Source organism: Lepisosteus oculatus, chromosome 3 (assembly GCF_040954835.1).
Source record: "Lepisosteus oculatus isolate fLepOcu1 chromosome 3, fLepOcu1.hap2, whole genome shotgun sequence".
Taxonomy (NCBI): Eukaryota; Metazoa; Chordata; class Actinopteri; order Semionotiformes; family Lepisosteidae; genus Lepisosteus; species Lepisosteus oculatus.
In genome coordinates this window covers 72072404-72092353 of record NC_090698.1, presented here as the reverse complement: position 1 = coordinate 72092353, position 19950 = coordinate 72072404, and the positions used below count along the sequence as shown (strand labels likewise).

The 19950-nt window shown below is 39.9% G+C and overlaps 1 protein-coding gene across 2 annotated transcripts in view; it reads right to left on the bottom strand.

The window, feature by feature from the left end:
• tmem161b (transmembrane protein 161B) overlaps positions 1 to 19950 on the bottom strand; it is a 53468-nt gene that overhangs the window by 26909 nt on the left and 6609 nt on the right. For both annotated transcript variants that reach the window (XR_001480057.2, XM_015360635.2), the window contains exons 2-4: positions 9120 to 9223; positions 6442 to 6525; positions 1680 to 1777 (exon numbers count right to left, since the gene is read on the bottom strand). Coding sequence is in view for 1 of the 2 variants with exons in the window: in XM_015360635.2 (XP_015216121.1) it covers positions 1680 to 1777; positions 6442 to 6525; positions 9120 to 9223 (286 nt within the window). In the remaining variant the exon portion in view is untranslated. The remainder of the gene's footprint in view (positions 1 to 1679; positions 1778 to 6441; positions 6526 to 9119; positions 9224 to 19950) is intronic.

Genomic DNA, 19950 nt, shown 5'->3' with positions numbered 1-19950 from the left:
ACTTACATTTTGATTAATAAAAATTAATAATAAAATATCTCACATGAATAAGTTAGTAGGCACAGATTACCACCCAGTGTCATCCTTGCCCTTGCTGAGTTCTCCAATCTCAGGCTTGTAGCAGAGTCTGAATCTGCCTGGGTACCACTGTAGTCTTCACATTATCGAGCTCACAATTTGAAACCTTGGTACAAAGATTTTTCTGGTGAATAATTAAATGAAAATTTACAGTGGGGTGACCAATGATCTATACGAATACCTTCCTTTTTTTTTTAACCGAAGCATGGGCACCATCGGTCGTCACAGAAAATATTTTCTTGATGTAATTCCCTCTTTCAAAATGATTAATCGACATCTTAGTTGTGTCTTACCCTATGGTCGTGCCACGCATGGGTTTTAGGCAGCATAGCTCCTCTCCAATTCCATCCGAGTTACAGTATCTCAAGAATGGCTAACAACGGCACACTCAAGAGCACAAACAGCTCGGTCTTTATGTTGAACAAATCCATATTCATCTTTCCCATACGGCTGAAATGAGTGAACCCCTAAACTTTGATTTCTCAGCAAGTGACTGTTTGTCTAAAATGTCTGACTTAATAGTTCAGTGAGAAAAATGTTATCAATGGCAGGGACTGTGAGCTTTCCTGTGAAAATAATAGGAAAGCCCCGCTAAAAACAATGCAGTAAATAAACCAATGGAATTGTTTTTTTTTCTAAAGAGCTTTCATTGTCTAGCATGCTGCAGAGAATTATAGAACAGTAAAGTGCAGTTTTTAATTTCTTTGTGGCTTTTTAGATTTTTATTGTACGTGTCGTTATAAACCACTTTAGGTGCCAATAATGGCACACGTCACCAACCCTTCATCTACACCAATACCTTTCTGTATCAACATTTCTGCAACTGCAACATGCACTATACCATAAAATTACTTCCCAGCTAACCGCAGAAATGTCGATGTAGGATGAGACTCTTGCTGCTTATTTCTGGATTGTTAAAATGTAAGATACAGAATGTGAAAAGATAAAATACAACCAGCATCTGGAGAGAAGTAAAAGGATATCTAAGTAGTGTTTCAAAGGGTAGCCTAATAATAATAATAATAATTATAATAATAATAATTGCTTACACTTATATAGCGCTTTTCTGGACACTCCACTCAAAGCGCTTTACAGGTAATGGGGACTCCCCTCCACCACCACCAATGTGTAGCATCCACCTGGATGATGCGACGGCAGCCATAGTGCGCCAGAACGCTCACCACACATCAGCTATCAGTGGGGAGGAGAGCAGAGTAATGTAGCCAATTCATAGAGGGGGAGTATTAGGAGGCCATGATTGGTAAGGGCCAATTGGAATTTTTGGCCAGGACACCGGGGTTACACCCCTACTCTTTTCGAGAAGCACCCTGGGATTTTTTTAATGACCACAGAGAGTCAGGACCTCGGTTTTACGTCTCATCCGAAGGACGGCGCCTGTTTACAGTATAGTGTGTATAGCCTAGATTAAAGACACTTATTTAAAAATCTTTAAATGAAAATAACCGTTTACTGCATGCGTGGCTACAAAGACAATGTTCACATGAGACACACAACAGGTCTTAGGACAGGATTTCTAGGTTTGCTAAAGTTCATACCCCCTTACAAATGTCTCAGTATTCCAAAGATTTCAATAATCTTACCTAGTGTGTCCACTTCAGCGATTGACTTCGTCTCCAACTGTAGATCAATGTCTTTAGGAACGGTCATTGGCTTATTTTCTATATGCCCATTGTACTTCCTGAACCAGACAAAAAAAAGCACTGTAAAAGATTTGCGTTTTTCTTCGTGTTCTTTTTAGGCTTGTTCTCTCTGTCACTGCTTTGTCGTCTCAGCAACACTGGACTGAGCCTCTTAGCCTGGTCCTTAAAGGGTTTGTTCTCAACTGACTTACCTAAATAATTAAAGGATTATTTTGAGATGAGAAGCACTTACAAAACACTTGAAATTTTACTTCTGTAGTTGTATTCTGTCTGCTGGAAAAAAATATTTAATATAAAAGGAGGCAATTAAACCTCTGACTAGTTAATTGGCTGCTTAAAACTCTGGTGTGCTTATAATAAAAGTTTGAAAAATGTTTTTTTGTTCAAAGATCTAGAAACATCCCTATTCTTCACATACTTGCAGCTTTAATTCAGAGCTTAATCTGTAGCAAATGCCTTATGCATGCTTTGTAAGAACAAGGAGGCTATGATGAAAAACCACTGCATCTACCAGTCTCAAGGAGACATGGGGACAAATTTATCACAGCACAGAGAACTAGATGGGCCAAATGGCCTTCACTCATTTGTAACCACTGTTAAACAGGATTCTGAAGAAAAGGATATAAATAAGCAGGTCCTCTGCTTATCCTTCTGGCTTTTGCACATGCTCATTGTCCACATGAATAATGGCTGACATGAGGGAGCATCATGGTCACTGATATCCCACAATACCTTGGTGCCACGGTTTGCACAATTACCTCCCACAAAGTCTAAGAACTGTTAAGATCATTATTGTGAATTATTTCAGAAACCCTCACAAAACTATACCTTCAACTTTGCCTCCACGGTAAAGGAGCAAACAGAAGTATCTACAGTGATATGAAAAAGAAAGTCCGCCCCCCTTCCGATTCTATGGCTTTACATATTAAGACCTATCTGACCTTCATAGGGTCCTCACCAAGTCCTAACAGTAGATAAATCTAACCTCATGTGAAGGGTAACACACACATTTTACTTTGTCATTATTTATTAAACAAAAACAAAATAACCCAAAACTGTGTAGCCTTGTCTGCCGGTGCTCTCTTACTGCTTCCATATCAGTTAAGAATGTAAGCAGAATCAGCAGAACGTAAGCTAAACAAGTGCCCATGATTGGTTGGCCAACAAGTGCTTTCAGAAACAGTCAGCTTGGTCTGGAGCATTCAGGTTTGTGGTAACACAGCTATATGTGCGCTTTCTTGTTTTCTGAAGTTTTAGCTTTGCCTTATTTAAAGCACTGGAAGTTGCATTTGAAAAAAGAGCTTTAATCTGTAAAGATGATCAATGATAATGAAATTCATAAACCTGTCCTGTTAAAGCAAATCGAAACGTCTATATCCCGGTTGAGAGAACGGGAGGTAGAAGCACACCTGGCGATCTTGCGGTTGGCAATTGCAAATTGCAACAAGAAGGGAATCCTATTTTTCTTCCCTGTTCCATTCAGACTTGACATGAGAGACGAGACACCCATGGCGACCTTGCCAACCGAGCGACTGCGGGTGGAACGGGTTCGAATCGGGTCTGCCTAGCCCCTGCAGGCCTGGAGCGAGGCTGGTAAGAATCGGGCTCTCCCTGCAGTCAGTGCTCACTCTCTTGCAAGGCCCTGTGCTGCTTGCAGCAGGACGAAATGACGCGCGGCTCTGACCTGAAGGCGAGTCAGAGGTGTGCGTGCAGGTACGAGGCAGCGCGCGGGGCCGGTCCATTAACAACCGGCATTTCCAAACGTGTGCAGATGGGAAAAAAAAAAGAGAGACAATGGGCGATCCCCAATTGAAAAAGGGAAACAGACTCCCCCTCCTCTGCCGCCAACCCTGAAAAAATGTTTATAATTGGAAAAATATGACTAGGGTTTGTTTAATCTGCCCTTTACCTTTAGCAGGATACCCGAATTCACATGCACTGTGTGGCTAAGAACAGCGATCCCAGTCTGTAGCACAAGCCCACCATTCCTAGTACAAACTCTGCTGGGGAGTCAACAGCACATAAGTTAATTTGTGTATTTTTATTATTAGTGTCGGTTGAGGAAATCTTCCTGACACTTAACAGGGCCCTGTCTTTCAAAAATATTGTACCTTCTATCCAATAGATCAAGACTCACTGAATGGGTTTTCTCACCGACTGTGCCAGTGGCCGCCTGTCCAAAGAAAGCAGTGTCTTTTTTGTTGGAATAGCACGACAATACACATGTGTGACGCAACAAAAAAAGCATCATAACGGCCATGGCCTGGCTACCTTCAATCTCTGAAGGCTTTTATTTATTTATATGCAGCTGACACGTGAGATCTAAATGATCATTATCGTGTACAACAATAAAATGAAAAAGGAAAAAAAGATAAATAAAAACCCATAGGTTAACCCATAGGAGGACCTGGCTTCTGAATTGGATTTGCTCTAAAGGGTAAAGGTGTCACTTTAGAGCAGACATGTGCTGCAATAAGTATTAAAGTATATTTCCTTTGGCAATTGTAATAACCTGCCAGAAACCGCCATGAAATCAATTTAGTTTCACATATGAGTGTAATACGAGCTCATTAGTGCCACCCCTAGAACTGCAAAATCAGTAGGAGGAAAGGCCCCAACTGCTGAAGTCCAAAGCTACACCACAGGGGCACGTATTACTTAGCATGAAATAAAGCATTAAACACTTGTGCTCAACTGTTTTTATGATCTTTAAATATTTAAAATGGCTCTATTTATCTTGCATGAATCAGGCATACATGAACAAGAAGAAAGCACGCGCAACAATGACATTTTGTGGCTGGCTGGACTATATTTCCTTCTCGGAGTAAAAATCATTCGGCGTGAAAAACACTGGGCTTCACCTTGTAATGATGTCCAGGCAAGGCAAGGAACAGGCTTGCCTTGTGATGACAGCGCGTGGCAGCCAACATCGATGACACTGCTGTTTCTCTTTTTGTTTCTATGCATACATTTTCTTTTTTTTTTTTACACCCGCTTAAGCTCCAAAAGTTAAGCTTCTTCATTTCTCTTGGGCCTCAGAGTTAAGAAGATGCAAAGCACACTTAAAAAAAAAAGAAGCAACAGATTTTCTCCGGGGAAACAAAAAAAAGTCATTCAAAGTGGCTAATAAATGTTGCGAATGTCTGGATCAGCGGGCAAGTGGAGAAAAAGTATCATCAGGAGTTGAGGATCATGCCAGTCTCATGCTACGCCTGTGGTGCCCACAGCTGAGAGCCAGCTGTCTGTGGAACTTTGAAACCTTTATCCAGCCCTCTGTGCTGTTTGCTCACCCCATGGGCACTGGTGAGCAGGGCCTCTCATTAGAAAGCCTCTGTATGACACTCCAAACTAAGGAGCCGGGAACACTTTTAAAAAAGAATCTAAATCCTTTTAAACAGGGATGCAATTACAAGGGAACCTCTTAAAATATACACGGGTAACCTTGTGATTTTTTAAAACTGGATGAATATAAAAAGAATCAAGAAACTAAATGTCATATGCTCAGTTCTCGATTTACATTAACTGCTCTTTTGTGGTTTCTTTAACCCTATTCTGATTGAAAGAAATCTGAAAGAAATGAAGTGTATGCTACAGCTGACTGACCCAAGCTGTGCAGAGCTCAGTGCTTACATCATAATTCTGAGAGTCCAAAGGAGTCTTGGTTCTTTTATTAAACGAATGGGAAGTTAGTGAGAAGTTCAGAAGCGTGTTTGTATTTTTTGTGGTATTGTTTTATGCTGCTGTTATACACATCCTTTGTATCCTGACTGAATAGCAATTGTAAGCTGCTTTGGATGAAAGTGTCTGCTAAACGAAATAATATAATAGACACTGTTATATTCTAATGCTTAGCTGAGTGTTAATCACCTAACCCTCCATGAATTACAGGTGCATTAAAGGGTAATGTTAGAAATCAAAAGAATCTGACTTAGACTCCGCATTACAGTAACTTTACAGGTTGCTGTAAGTAAATAGTTAGAGACAATGTGTCTGTTTAATATAATTCACAAACTTCCATTAAAACAGCAAAAAAAACTTTTTTAATGTTTTTGTGGTGGACTGTCCAGAATTAAATTTTCCTATAGTAAAATAATAAACCATGATGAATTAGTACTATGTAGAATTATCAAGCTCAAAATAATTAAGGTATATACTGTATAAATCTAAAACAGAACTGTAATTAATGAGAGTACAAGGTCACCCATGCCCCTCTTTCATTTCAGCAATGGCAGTGGCAATTGTGGCACCGGAATCCTAGCGCTTTTTATATGAAAGCATTGGGTGGCACAGTAGCATACTGGCTAGCGTGGCTGCCTCAAAGCACTGGAGCCCTGGGTTAAATTCCTGGGATGCTAGTTGTCTGAAGTCTGTATGTGTTCCCCACATTTGTGTTGGAGCCCCCTGTGTGTGCCTCCAGTGACGGACTGGAGTCCCGTCCAGGGTGTTATCCTGCCTTGTGCCCAGTCCTTGCTGGGACAGGCTCCAGCTGCCCCGCCACCCCGTACTGGATAAAATGGTTTAGAAAATAAATGGATGGATATGAAAGATTCATCATTTAGAGCTCACACAAGATGTGTCGGAAGGCAAGGGAATATACTTAAAACAGTAATGTCATCACAATGACGAGCCACACAGAAGAAGATAGGGACACCCTTCTGTACAGCATAATGAAAGAAAACGTATCTACGCTTGCACAACTTACCTGTCTTTCTTGTTTTTTCCTTTCTGCTGTTTTCCTGCAAGGCTTCGAAGCTCATCTTCTGTAGGATGTTGATACCACCTCAGACTACACAACAGGAAACACAACAGAAAACATGATATGCATATATCATATATATGCAATATATGCATATAACGCACAATATTTAAAAGAACAGAACGCTACAATATTTTTAAAAGGTCTTTATGAAGAGCTTTACAAAGAGTAGAGGTGCTTTCTATGCTTGATTTAAAATATTTTCAACTTGTGATATGTGTAGTATCAGAAGATAAAGTGAGCAAAATATTGGCGATACTCCAAAACGGCATGGAGGAAGTAAACATCTCTTGAACTGTGCTAGAAGAGCCGGTTCTTGGAATTTCTTAAAACTGCTTTATTCTAATCACAGGTTTAACAGCCTCAGCCAGGACCACCAATCTAAAAATAAATGGAAAAAATATAAAATAATTAAGGCTTTGCCATGGAATACTGATGCATTATAAGAAATGCAATGCAAGATATCAAGCAGAAACGTTATCGCTCTTGTAGAGAATAGTTTGTTTAGTTTGTTAAATCTTGTGGTGCCACTTTAAATACAGATTCATTACTCAGCTTGCTTCTTTAAACTAAGATGTTACTGCACAAGGATGCTGCGTTTTGCTTTGGAGTTATGTCACATGTTTAGATACTCCTCATTTTAGAAATTCTGGCAAATTTCTGTTTCTGAAGTGTTACAAGTTATATTAACAAATGTCAAAATGGCATGGCTGCACATGCTGTGTAAAATATCAGCAGGTCTTTTCTTTACTCAATCTTCTTGATAGTGCACAAACACAGCACACTGCATCAGCATGCTTACAATACTTTCCAGATTAGTTCATACCCCCAGTGAAACAAGAAAATAAAAATCAAAAAACAAACATTATATTGCATATTTGATTAATATAAATAAAAGCAGTATATACAGAATAGCTAGTTTCATCTATACAAAATTGTTATGTTTAATTTACCCAGTAACCTATTTAAATTGAGAAAAGTATTAAAATCCAGTCACTCTGCCACTGAAGTCAAGCTTGTTTACATCAGGGAGCAGGTTAAGGCTGTTGAACTAGTCAATATACATGGATTCATCTCATGTCCAGTATTGTTCAAAGGATTGGATCCAGTATGTACAGAAAGTCTGGGACAAAGAACAATAATCTACACTGTTCTTTACATTAACACCCAGATATACTTTTTACAAAGTACCGCAATTATAGGTAAAACTGGTTTACAGAAAGTGACAACAGTGATGAGGACTAGTGTCTTATTAGTGTGACAGCAGCTCAATAGATCCTCCTTTTACCAAGCTGTATAATGGGGGAGAGCATGTTGTAAACAAGTTACCTCTTAGGCATTACATTAAATAATATCCTCTCCCAAACCAAATTTATTTTCTCTTCTGATTTCTGTAAGTGCAATACCTCCCAAAACGTAAGAAGAAATTAGGAGCAGACCAAACGCATATCTTAACATGATCTGTGTGGCAGCAGAGACGCTGGCCAGGTGTACATCTCTCTCAACAGGAGAAGCACAAACCAGAAACCTATGGACACACTGTAGCTGTTCAGAAATACAGGCACGAGCGCGGTAATCGAGGGATAGGAGTGAATGAGATTCACCAGTAAGGTACTGTGCTCATTCTCGTTGGGCGTAAGGGCTCTAGTCCTTTACAATAATTGAAGTAAATGCTGAGGCAAAACAATTACTATTCTCACACTCCAACCTGTGCAGCAGTCCAAGCCATACAACGTTTCGACTAAAAGAGGAGATGTTTGGCGGCAGTCTGATTTACACAATTTGGTCATCAATGTCTACTGTACACTAAAAAGAACAGCAGAAAGCTGTTGAAGGAAACAAAGGTATTAACTAAGCCGGCAATAGTGAGACTTGGTAATAGTAGCTCTTCTTGTGATGTAATGATATTATAGTGCATATGCAGGGGCAGTGCAGTGGCTCTGTGGCTCAGGATCTGCGCCTGTGGCTGGAAGGTTGCCGGTTCGTATCCCGCGGCCGGCAGAGGAATCCTACTCCGTTGGGCCCCTGAGCAAGGCCCTTAACCCCAACTGCTCCAGGGGCGCCGTATAAATGGCTGACCCTGCGCTCTGACCCCCAGCTTCTCTCCCTGTCTGTGTGTCTCATGGAGAGCAAGCTGAGGTATGCGAAAAGACAAATTCCTAATACAAGAAATTGTATATGGCCAATAAAGTGATCTTATCTCTTATCTTATATTAAAAGAACAGCAGAAACCTGTTGAAGGAAACAAAGGTATTAAGCTGGCGACAGTGAGGAGCCTGCCTACTGGTGCCCAAGGGCTTAATACACTAAACAGATTTCAGATCATTCTCCCCCCCCCCCCAACTTCAGTGTCTGTCATGAAGGAGCATGAGCTCTAAGCTCTGAACGAAGAGCTAACTGGACTCTTGTTGTGAAGACTCTGTGGTAACACAGAGTCTATATTTCAATAGTATTAAGCTATAAAACAAAAAACAAAATCTATTTGTTTTTGGAAACACTTATATAGCGGATACACACCTGTATATAAATGTGCACAAGGTACATATGCTGCACTCATCTGCATCAAAGAAACACTAACTACAAGTTTCAGATTTTGGCCAAGTATTTGCTTCTATTGGACTTACCTTCCACTGCAAAGAAGCCATCGGGCGAAGGAATAGTGAGGTATTATTTTCTGAATGACGCTGGCCATTACCATGGTAACCACCAGCTGCACGCCAATTATGCCCTAGTAGAAGGAGTCAAGAAAATAGTTAGTGACGTCTGAGACATCTGTTATAATGTAACATATGGTAATGGCCCATGATTTTATGGTGACATGCTGAAAGAGTTTTAAAAAATAGGAAACATTTGACATTTTTTCCCTTAAGGTACACATATGTGAGGTAAATGAACTCAAAGTCAGACATGACCTCGATAATCAAACACGAACCTGCAGCACAAAGGTAGCAAATAAGTCAATTGTTGCACCTGTCCAAACTTCAGAAAATCAGAAACTATGAAAGATCAATGGAACAGGAAAAAGCAAATTCTTCTTGCAAACTACACCAGCACCATTCAGAGCAAGAACACAAAATTGCACAGTAACACATTCCTTCATCTCTAGATCTTGGCCTGCCATAATGGGCCACGTTCGATGTTGTGCACAGTTGTGGAGCCATAGAAATTAGATTGATTCCACGTGACCAAAAACTTTCATTTGCATCCCTTTTGAATTGTCACACACAAATCCACAACAAAAAGAAAACATCAGTTGTCACCAGCCTCCTGGGAGTGGTCATGTGACCATTTGCTGCATCACTTCCTGTTACCATATCAACTCCGTTTCATCCTTGTTTTTATATCCAGGCTCCATTCTCCCACCTCATTGTCTTGTGAAGCTGCCTGACATGGTGTTGAGCACAAGGTGCTGTCTGTTTCCAGCACCGGGGCTGTTTCTCCAAGCTCACCTTGTGTCATCACACTGCCAGTCAGGAAGTAAAGTATCAGTGTCTAAGCTGCTCTGGGTAAGAACACACAAGCAGCTACCTTTCAAGCAGAGCTATTCTGTGCAGACAGAAGATACTAAAGAGGGAAGATTCTCTCACATAAGGTATTTGCTGCACTGTGTGGCCTACTAATGTAAGAGACCAAGGCAGAACTCCAAGAAAAGAGCTGCCATTCATGTGATTCATATGACCAATAATACCAAGTTACAAACTAGAAACTTAACTTATAATAGTCACCAGCAGCTCTATCATACTACAACTCACCACTGACAGCCCACTAAAGCTCAGTACCTGGCCTGGAGACTCCTGGGAAAAGCTAAGGTTGCTGCTGGAAGAGGCGTTATTGGGACCAGTAGGGAGCGCTCACCCTGCGGTCTGTGTGGGTCCTAATGCCGCAAGATAGAGTCGGGGACATCATACTGTAAAAGGGCACTTTGGATGAGACTTAAAGCTGATAGATGATGTGAGTGTACCGACTCTGGCTGTCGTTGCGTCTCCCAGGTGGGGGCGAAACGCTGGCGGTGTTTCGAAGAGGAGTGTCCGGAAAAGTGTATAAGTATAAGCGTTATTATTTAATAGCAAACTTTAAAAATGCTAAAGCAGCAGCTGTCCTGTCTTGACTTGCACAAATGATACCTATACGCACTAATACATACTGGGAAGTACACAACATATCAATAGATCGGCATATGAGATTTAACTTCAGCACTTTAAGACAAAATACCCATCAATAATTGTCTTTACACCATATACGGTAGAGAGAGCATGTAAAGAGGATCTTCTGAATGTCTACAGTATAAGAAAGGAAAGGCTACAAACAAGAGCAGGCCAGTTCCCTGCCAAGCTCTGAGTCATTTAGTCTATGACCTGGGGTTCACAGCACAGGAGAACGAACAAGATGGGGAGATTGGACTGTAGCTTTCACAGAAAAACCTTTCCACCAATTCAAAGAACATTTAGAATTAGCAAGCCTACATTTCTCCGTTTCTATGAAGTGGAAACATTCAGATCATCTGAAATGGCAGAAACTGACTGCATTACGAATCCTGAGCTACACGGAAATACTCTTCAGCTCATATTCATATCTTTTAGATGTATGCGGATCTGCTTAAGTGGGGGCGATATACAGCAGATATTTACAATTCCACCCATACCCGTATTACTTCTGAAACAACAGATCATTCTTTTTTAGAACACCTTTCAATAGCAGCACACGGAGATTGGAAAGATAAAGTGAATAACCATGGGTTCCATGACCTCAATATTCAACCATTTAACACTTTATTAACACAGTCATTACCTTTACTGGGAGTTTTATGCGCTTTTTACACCTTTATGCAAGATGTTATCAGGCACAAAAAAACCCAAATGGGTTCATCTCTATCTTAACCTTCTCTCTGTTCCAGTACAAGTGTGATATCAATAATGGATAGAAGAAATCCTTGTGACAGGAGTCAACTTAAGGAACACGCATCTGAACAAGTAAAAGGTGTATTCCATGCTGAAAAGAAAAGATGTAACGTTTCAGCTGTACAGCCATCTTCAGGTGTGTGGCTGAAGAAGGCTCCACAGCTGAAACATGGTGTCTTCTTCTCTTTTTAGCATGCAATAAACCTTTACTTGTTCCTTTGCAGTCTACACATGCTGATGCAGCTCCCTACTTGAACTTCTTCCAGTGTTTGCTGTTTGAGTAACAGTTTTATCCAAACAACCTATATTTGCAACCATTTACACAGTTGAGAATTTTAATGAAACAAAAAGAGAGCTGTACCTTGTATGCTCCACCTATGATTAAAGCAACCCACAAACTTCCAGTGAACAGACCAATACGCTAACCTCTGCTTCACAGAAAACCCTGAAAGGTTTATTAGGATGAAGAAAATCTATATATTACAATCAGGTTGATGGTTTATCTCACACACGGTAGGCACTTAAGGTTAATAGCTAAACACATCTTCTAATCTTCTAGTGGTATGCAAAAACACCAAAGAGTTGAAGGCAGCGAATCATAGTATGCAAGTATATATGTATTATTTGCACTACTGTTTTTTTGCTGTATCTAAAACAGCTCCATGAAATAATCAGCTGAAGTCAGAAGTATTAAAAATGTATCCTTTATATAGACATTTCCATTTACAGCAACATATTTGTATTTTAGATAATGTCGGATAATGTAGTCTTTATTTGTATTCAAAACGCAAACATTTTAGTTCATGGATCATTGATCTCTTATTTTTTTTCTAACAAGAACTTCAAGTTACTCACAAGCTGAATGCAAATTATAAAACCAAACAAAAAATGTTTTACATTCTTCAAACATTTCTTATAATGTTTAATACACAAAATATATTAAGTACAGTTTATACATGGGTCTCTGAGACTAGGGTAGAGGCAGACTAGGGAAAAGATAGGATATGTAAAAAAAAAAGCAATTACAGCATGAACATGTACTGTAGGATACAGTATAATTATGGCTCTAAAACCTACCAAAATGTTCTACTCTTAGTAAGCAAATATACACAACACTAAGATTTATGCCAGCTCCATAAAATAAATGAGTCTTCTCCAGACAGACATTTTAGGAGGAATAGTATTCCAGAAAAAAAGGGCTACCTTTTAGGAGAACCTTTTGAATACTGCACAAATCATGAAAGATGGGTAATAAACCTCTGAATCAACAAAAAATTTAGATTTTCTGTTTACTGAGAATTTACACAGTCTTTCTACACACCAAGAGTATTTAAAAATAACAAAACATCTTATAAGCAAGAATTTTCTACAGTAGGTCCTCTTTTAACCAGAGTCTGCCAAAAACACACAACTGTCATATTGTTGATGAACATTACAGGAATCAAAGTATATTCTCTTTAAAGCCTTCCCACAAAAAAAGGAGGCTGAAATAAAGGAAAAACAATAGCATACAGCACATACAGTATGCTTAGGAAGACTATTTTGTTTTTGATTATTGTACATAATGGTTAGTTATGTATTTTTGAAAAGGATTAATAAATCACCATTTCCAAACCAATTTTAAGAGTCACAAGACTATATACACCACTGCCAAAGCTGAGAAAGGAAACTAATTTGATATAAGGGTGCATGAAATCCAAGCTAAATAGATCATAGAGAAATATGTAGGCAAGCAATTACTTTAAACCCCATAAACATTTTACAGTGCTAGGATTCCAATGAGGCAGGAATTAGGCTTTTTTTTACAATTGTCCATTGTCTTGCAAAGCCATACAGCACAATCACTGGTATTATATTTAGACAAAGGCTAAAGACACACCTATACTTCTAAAACCAATATCATTTGGTCTGTTTGAACACTCCTCATGAACAGAAAATAGCAGTGTCCAAAGCGAATATAGAAATATGATCTACAACTGCAATAACAAAAGAGTCCATCTGTTTTATTGGCACCTCCAGAGCAGTCGAACACTTATGGGAACTGTTGTCAGATGATAAACCTTGTAAGTGTCATTCTTGCTAGCTTGTAATTCCCTCAAAACAGTGTGTTACTCAGTGAAAGCAACAGAATAAATCAGAGAATGAAGATTCTAAATTATGTGCTGTTGCAGCAACACTCCACATAAATAGAAATTAATCCTTTAAATTAATATCCTTTACTTTGTGGGTTTTCACTTAGCATATACTTAAACACACATTTAAATTTACAGGAAAATCAATATTTACATTATTTTTTTTTAAAAACACAGAGCCTTTCAACAAATAAGATCAGGATCCTAAAAAAGAGATACTTGTGCAAGCCCTGAATATGAAGAGAGGCACAACAGCATCTACTTCATTATAAGACCACTGGATCTGACCACCTGTTAAACTCGGTTTAGTTTAAAGATGGAACTTATGTAAACATAATCAAACGCTGGAGGAAGAATCCTAGTTTGAACAATGGGCAAAACAGTGACCCAAACTAATGTCAAGACGCTGTGTCACGTCACAGAAACAGATGTGGATCTGGTGCCTTCAATAATGGCAAGACTGATTTTGAAGATAAACACAAACCCAGACATCTAAGCACCCCCATGGATGAGAAAGTCTGCTCTAAAGAGGGCTCATCATGGGCGGCAGACCTATGAAAACTGCAGACATTGTCAGGAAACTCAAAACTCCCCTCTGCACCATGCACGACGCTGTTCATGGGGAACTGGAGAAGCACAGAGATACTCATGAGAGAAACTGAAGCAACGCCTGGTCGCCTGAACAGATTTGGAGACCGTGGAACAGTGATGACTAGGATGTTATCACTTCCATGGCTACACGCAGATTGTGTCAGTAGGTCTGTTTAACTATTCCAGCTTGAATTCTGCACACAGTTTTGAACATGGCTCCAGCCTGGAATAGACATGGTTTACAACTAAAATTGATCATAAATGGCAGCAATTAAGGAAGGAAAGAATGTATTGATGGTTTACAATTAAATGACAATAAAACATATTAAACCTTCATACAAGTGAAGGAGTTACTGTATGGTACACAAATAAACACAGAACAGCCATTTAAACAACCGACAGGCTTAACTATTCTTTTGCATCAAAGGAGTGGCTTTTTTTTTTAATTAAAAAGGAACAATGAAAACAGACCTGTAAGGAAAAATGTTCAGTAAGTGGGAATATACACGCTAATGCGTTTTGGAAATGCTGTATCTGCTCTCCAGGCTGAGGCAATTAAAGAAAATCATCGGTCTCACTCGCTTGTTATTACTGTTCACTTCCTACTGATTCAACAGTCAACGTCAAAACCAGGTGAGTCACCTTCTGGAGCTAGGCTGCAGAAAAAAAAAAGAGCATTCAAAATTCCATCAGGAGCAAGTCTAAATTACCATAAGAGCCCTTGTTACCTTATTTACTGAAACACCCCCATATTCTTCCATTAACCATAACAGCAGCACATACTCAGGGCACTCTTTCTGTCAAACTGAGGCCCACCTGGATGCGATCTGCTTTTCACTTCCAGTAATCATCTAGGGACAAGCGTGGGGTTAACGCAAGGAAACTGGGAAGCAAACCACATCAATTTCCGAACCTGTGGCTCACCTTTCTACGTTAAGTGCCTATCCTAGGTGTTCTGGATGAGCTAAGATTTGCTCTAGCACGCTAAGAGAGGTGCTCCCAGTTGTCACATTAATGTTTCCTTTAATGGCGTTAGGCACGCTGCACATTTTTGACAGCAGCAGCAAACTGAGTGGTGGCGAGGAAATAGTCGCCCTTGGACTTCTAACAATAAATCAGTCGTTTCTGTTTGTAGGTTTGTGTTTGCTGGCTGCAGTCTGTTAAACACTCAAGTTAAACACTGACTCTCCTTATTTCCTTCCATCTGATGGGGAATAATTATACAGACTGCATACTCACTACACTGGGCCTCCATCCCTGGATCCACGACAGCCTGTTTTTGTACCTTCCTTCTTTAGTCCCTCTGATGCTCCCCCTTTTAAAAAGAACAGCTCAACTGCGTGGCTGTCTTGAATCAGCCCATGTTCTGAAAGCTTCGAGCACTATTCAGATTCAGACAGGAAGGCATACGCAACACAAGAGACACAAAGCACAAGCCTCAACATGGAAGGGAATTAGTTTGACTGGGAAAGTCAATCTCAAGATGTCAATACAATCGAGAAGAAGAAGTAAAACAGTGAAGTTAGAAGACCCCACCAAGAAACCGATCATGTGAATGGGTCCCAGTACTAACGGTTACGTGAAATCACTGCTCTGAACACAAAGTTTGCTTTTGTTCAAACATGATCAAATGGAATTACTCAAAAATAAAGTGGATATTATATTGCACTTATCACTCATTGACTTTTCTTTTAGAGGGCATGGGAATTACTGTTCCTTTCTGGGAAGGTAGAAAGTTTGCAGCAAGCCGACAACCCACATGTTTTACCATGAATCCCCTGGCCTCCTGGGGGCTGTTTCAGAACTGGAGTTCCAAGGACAAGATGGCAAACTAAGTACAGCTTATCAGAGTCCTGGAAAATAGACTAGGAACTCCACTGATACATCTGCCCTGCTGATAAAGCCCCTGGGAGGTAGATGGGAAAATGTCCAGTATTACAGTAAATCACACCCTTCTGCACTGGAGAAACCAGGACACAAAGTGCCACAGCTCATATCTTACAGCAACACTCAACCAAAAAGTAAATGAAATAAAATAGTGAAAGGTATAGGCAAGGATGACAAAAATGTGTTACTTCAAGGAGACCGTAACACAGTAAAGCCAATGTAGCTGGAAATATAAATGAGAAAAACACAGATGCATTTCTAATTGATTCAGATACTGATCAATCCTTCACTGGGCACTGGAGACCGTACACATCACATTAGAAATAAATAATGTATTTTATAGACACTGCTATACTGCTATTTTGCATTGTTCTATTATTTCGCCTTCATTGTGTAGAAACAACCATGTGTTATCCTCCACTGTACATGTAGCTACTGCTTTAAACTAACAGTTTATCCAAATATGCATCATGTAAAACCAATACTAGCTTTTTAACTTGAAGGAACTATAAAGATACTCCTAGCATACTTCTGTTGTAACTCCTAATTGTAGTTGTACTTACACTTGTGTGGTGCAGTATGGAGCAGTGGTTCAGGCTCTGACCTCCTAAGCAAAGAATGATGGGCTCAGTTTCCAGCTGGAGGCACTGCTGTCCTGGCACAGGTGCAGTCTGTATGTGAAAACTCATACTGAAGAAAAGCAGCGTTCACAAAATGTTTTGCACATCAGAATAAGAGGAACAATTCTAAGTTCATTTTGGATTCATTACAAAATCTGGAGACTTCAGAAAATCTAAAAGAGCCACCATACAATTTTCACCCATGTGGTGATAAAGACAACATCCCCAAAGGAATGAAACCCATTTAGATTTAGAAGAGATTGGTAGTCTGCAGGTACTGTATTAGAGCCGGGATTCCAGCGCTGATTTGCCTACCCCTCAGAATATTCTGCTAAAAGGGCAAGCAAACCTTCCACTGGCTAACACTTCCAAAGGAGGCTCTTGAAGCATCATTTTCTGCTGCGAACTCAAAGTTAATATTAATGCTCATGAATAATATTATGTGTTCTTGTCAAGAGGGGCAATCTATAAATGCTGGTATTTGCATGGTGGATTCTCCTATTTAATGCAAAATTTCTTTAAATTAGAGACCACACCAACACATGCACGGGATACATGATACTCATAGGAACTCTCCTGCCAGAGGTGCTATTTGTGTCACTTGTGTCAAGGTACCCACTTACTTCTAAATGTTCTCTGCAGCTGGTAGGCATGAGCAGACTGCAGTGCAATCAAGGTGACACTATGCTGTACCAAACTGAAATCACACCTATGCTGCATTTTTATTGGTTTCAATGACCTCGAAATGTGGACGTATCTTGTGATGAGCAAGATAGCCTGGCATGGATTAACAATTCACATGCAGGAAAGACAGCATGAAATTCCAACTGTGTCTGCTGCAGAGGACTACTTGGAAGATGTTCCCTCCCTTCATGAGACACTAAGGGACACTGTGGCCAAGCTGGATGACAGCCCAATTCTACACAATGTCCATGCATATTTAAGCAGAGGATGGGCTTCTTGTCAGGTTACTTTAGCCTTAAAGGCCACACAGTTGCAGCACACACTGTCAATTTAGTTGTGCGTTAAAAATCAAAATGCCAACAATGGTAACATGCATAATGAAGAAAGAGCGAGAACAATGAATTTAAACAGAAGTGCTCGAATTCACATGAACTTCAGAAATCAGATGCCTGGAAGCACATTAAAGAGATTCGGTCCCACTGAGAAATTGTGCTGGAGCATACGAAACCTTCAGTAGAGACATTAATTAATACAGATTTTGCAAGAGAGATGAAAAGAATAGAAGACTGCCTAAGGTGTAATTAAAGCAAATGATTGTCTTGATTTAAGATTTTATATCTTCTGGTAAAACTTACCGACTGGTCTAAAAGTTTCTTTACAACAGTGGTGGTGAAGTGCATTTTCCATACAAAACAGTTTTTACTGGTCATAATGTAAGAAGCTTTACAAAGTTTTCATTTTAATGTGTCCAGCTGACTTTCATTAATATTGCCTTAATGCAGCTTATTACCTACTTTAGCAACCCCTGAGACAGCTAGTATGACATTATCACTTAGAAAACATGTGACTTTTAATAAGCAAACAAATATAAAAGCAGTTAAAAATCATAATATACTTATACAAGCACATCAAGTTGTTTCTCAGACATTTCAGTTCACTTTGTAACAAAGCATTCCTGTCTAAAACATTATTATAGCATGTTTAGTTAGTATGCTGGTAGTATGCAGCTCTACTGATTAATTGTCTTCATATATACCAGAGTTGAAGCTGGAATTAATCATTTGTGCAATCTCAATTTCCATACAAGACTATCACTATATACCAGCTTCAGCTCGGTTTCAAGATGAGACCTCAAATGTTGTTTTACTGCCTTTTAAGTGAGAGGTGCATAGATCAGAGTTTATAAAAGATAATAGAAAATAGGAGGATTAGCTAATACTGTAGAACCAGTGGACGAAATAAAATTCAACACCTAGAAGATGACATTTAATGTAGACAAGTGCATACTGGTCATAAAAACATTAACTATAAATACAAAATGGGAAAAACTGAACTCGAAAAGACTTATGAAAAAGACTCACGTGTTAACAGTGATACATTCCTTACATTTCCAGCATGGGAAAAAAAGAGCCAAACAAAATGCAGATGATTATTTAAAAGCATATAATTAAATCAAGGGAGCTTGTTAAATTGTATAACACACTAGCATGGTCTCATTTAGAATAATTCTTTTCACCGTGTTCTAGAAAAGATATCGTTGCTCTAAAATCTGTCCATAGAAGAACAACCAGATACATTCTGGGTCCAAAGGGAATGACACTGACAGGCTGAAGAAACTGAACTTTTTTAGTTATGAACAGAGAAAACTACAAGGGAACTTGTAACAAGTATGAAAACTCCTCAAAGGCTTTGGCCAAATCCACCCTGCAGATCTGTGTCCCAGAGGACCTCCAGAGAGACGTCCTCATTTACAACTGAGAAAGTAAGGGTTTTTTTTGTCCAAACTGTTGTGTGAGTAAGGAACAAGCTACCCAGCCTAGTCGTTGAAGCCAAGAACTTCTTTAAAGGCTTCTTTAAAGAAAGAGCTTGATGAGATCCTCAGATCAACTGATTACACACTACAAAACAGGCTATTTAGGATAAGGCTTTCAGCAAAGATAATATAGCATGGGGAAAACAAAGGCCAGGAGAGAGGAGGAGACAGGAGCAGGAGAGAGGCAGAGTGGCCAATCAAGTGGTAGGAGGTCGAGAGAGGTGGCCAATCACCTATGAACAATGGCCGATACCAAATGAATGAAGACTATCGTCCATCTATACAAAACTGCATGTCACCTCGCCCGGACCCATAGAAGGTGCCGGCCAGCTAAGACTGGATTTCAGAGCTGGAGCAGGCAGTTGGAAAGATGCCCCTGGGACAGGAACCCTGTAACACAGACGGATCTGACAGAGACCGCAGCGACTGATGAGCAACACATGAACAAGTAGAAAGAAGAAGAATGTGCAGGAACTGAACAAGTATGATGACATGTCCTCCAAGCATGACCTGGATCTTGGGCGCCCTTCCACCCATGAGCATGAAATCCCACTTACCGGCAGTAAACCATTTCTGCATCCTTACCACCAGATCCCACCTGCCCACTACCAGGAGATCCTGAAGCACCACTTCTGGCAAAAGACCGTATGCCTCCCCAGAGGTTAAGGTGCAGAAAAGGGACAGGTGCCTCCATCTATGCATGAACAACAGTCAGTTGAAAGCCAAGATCATGACGGATGTCTATCCACTGCCACGCACTGAGGAGGCTCTGGAGGCTTTGAGCAGGGCACGTTGTACTCGAAGGTCAGGTACCAGCTGTTCAAGGTAGA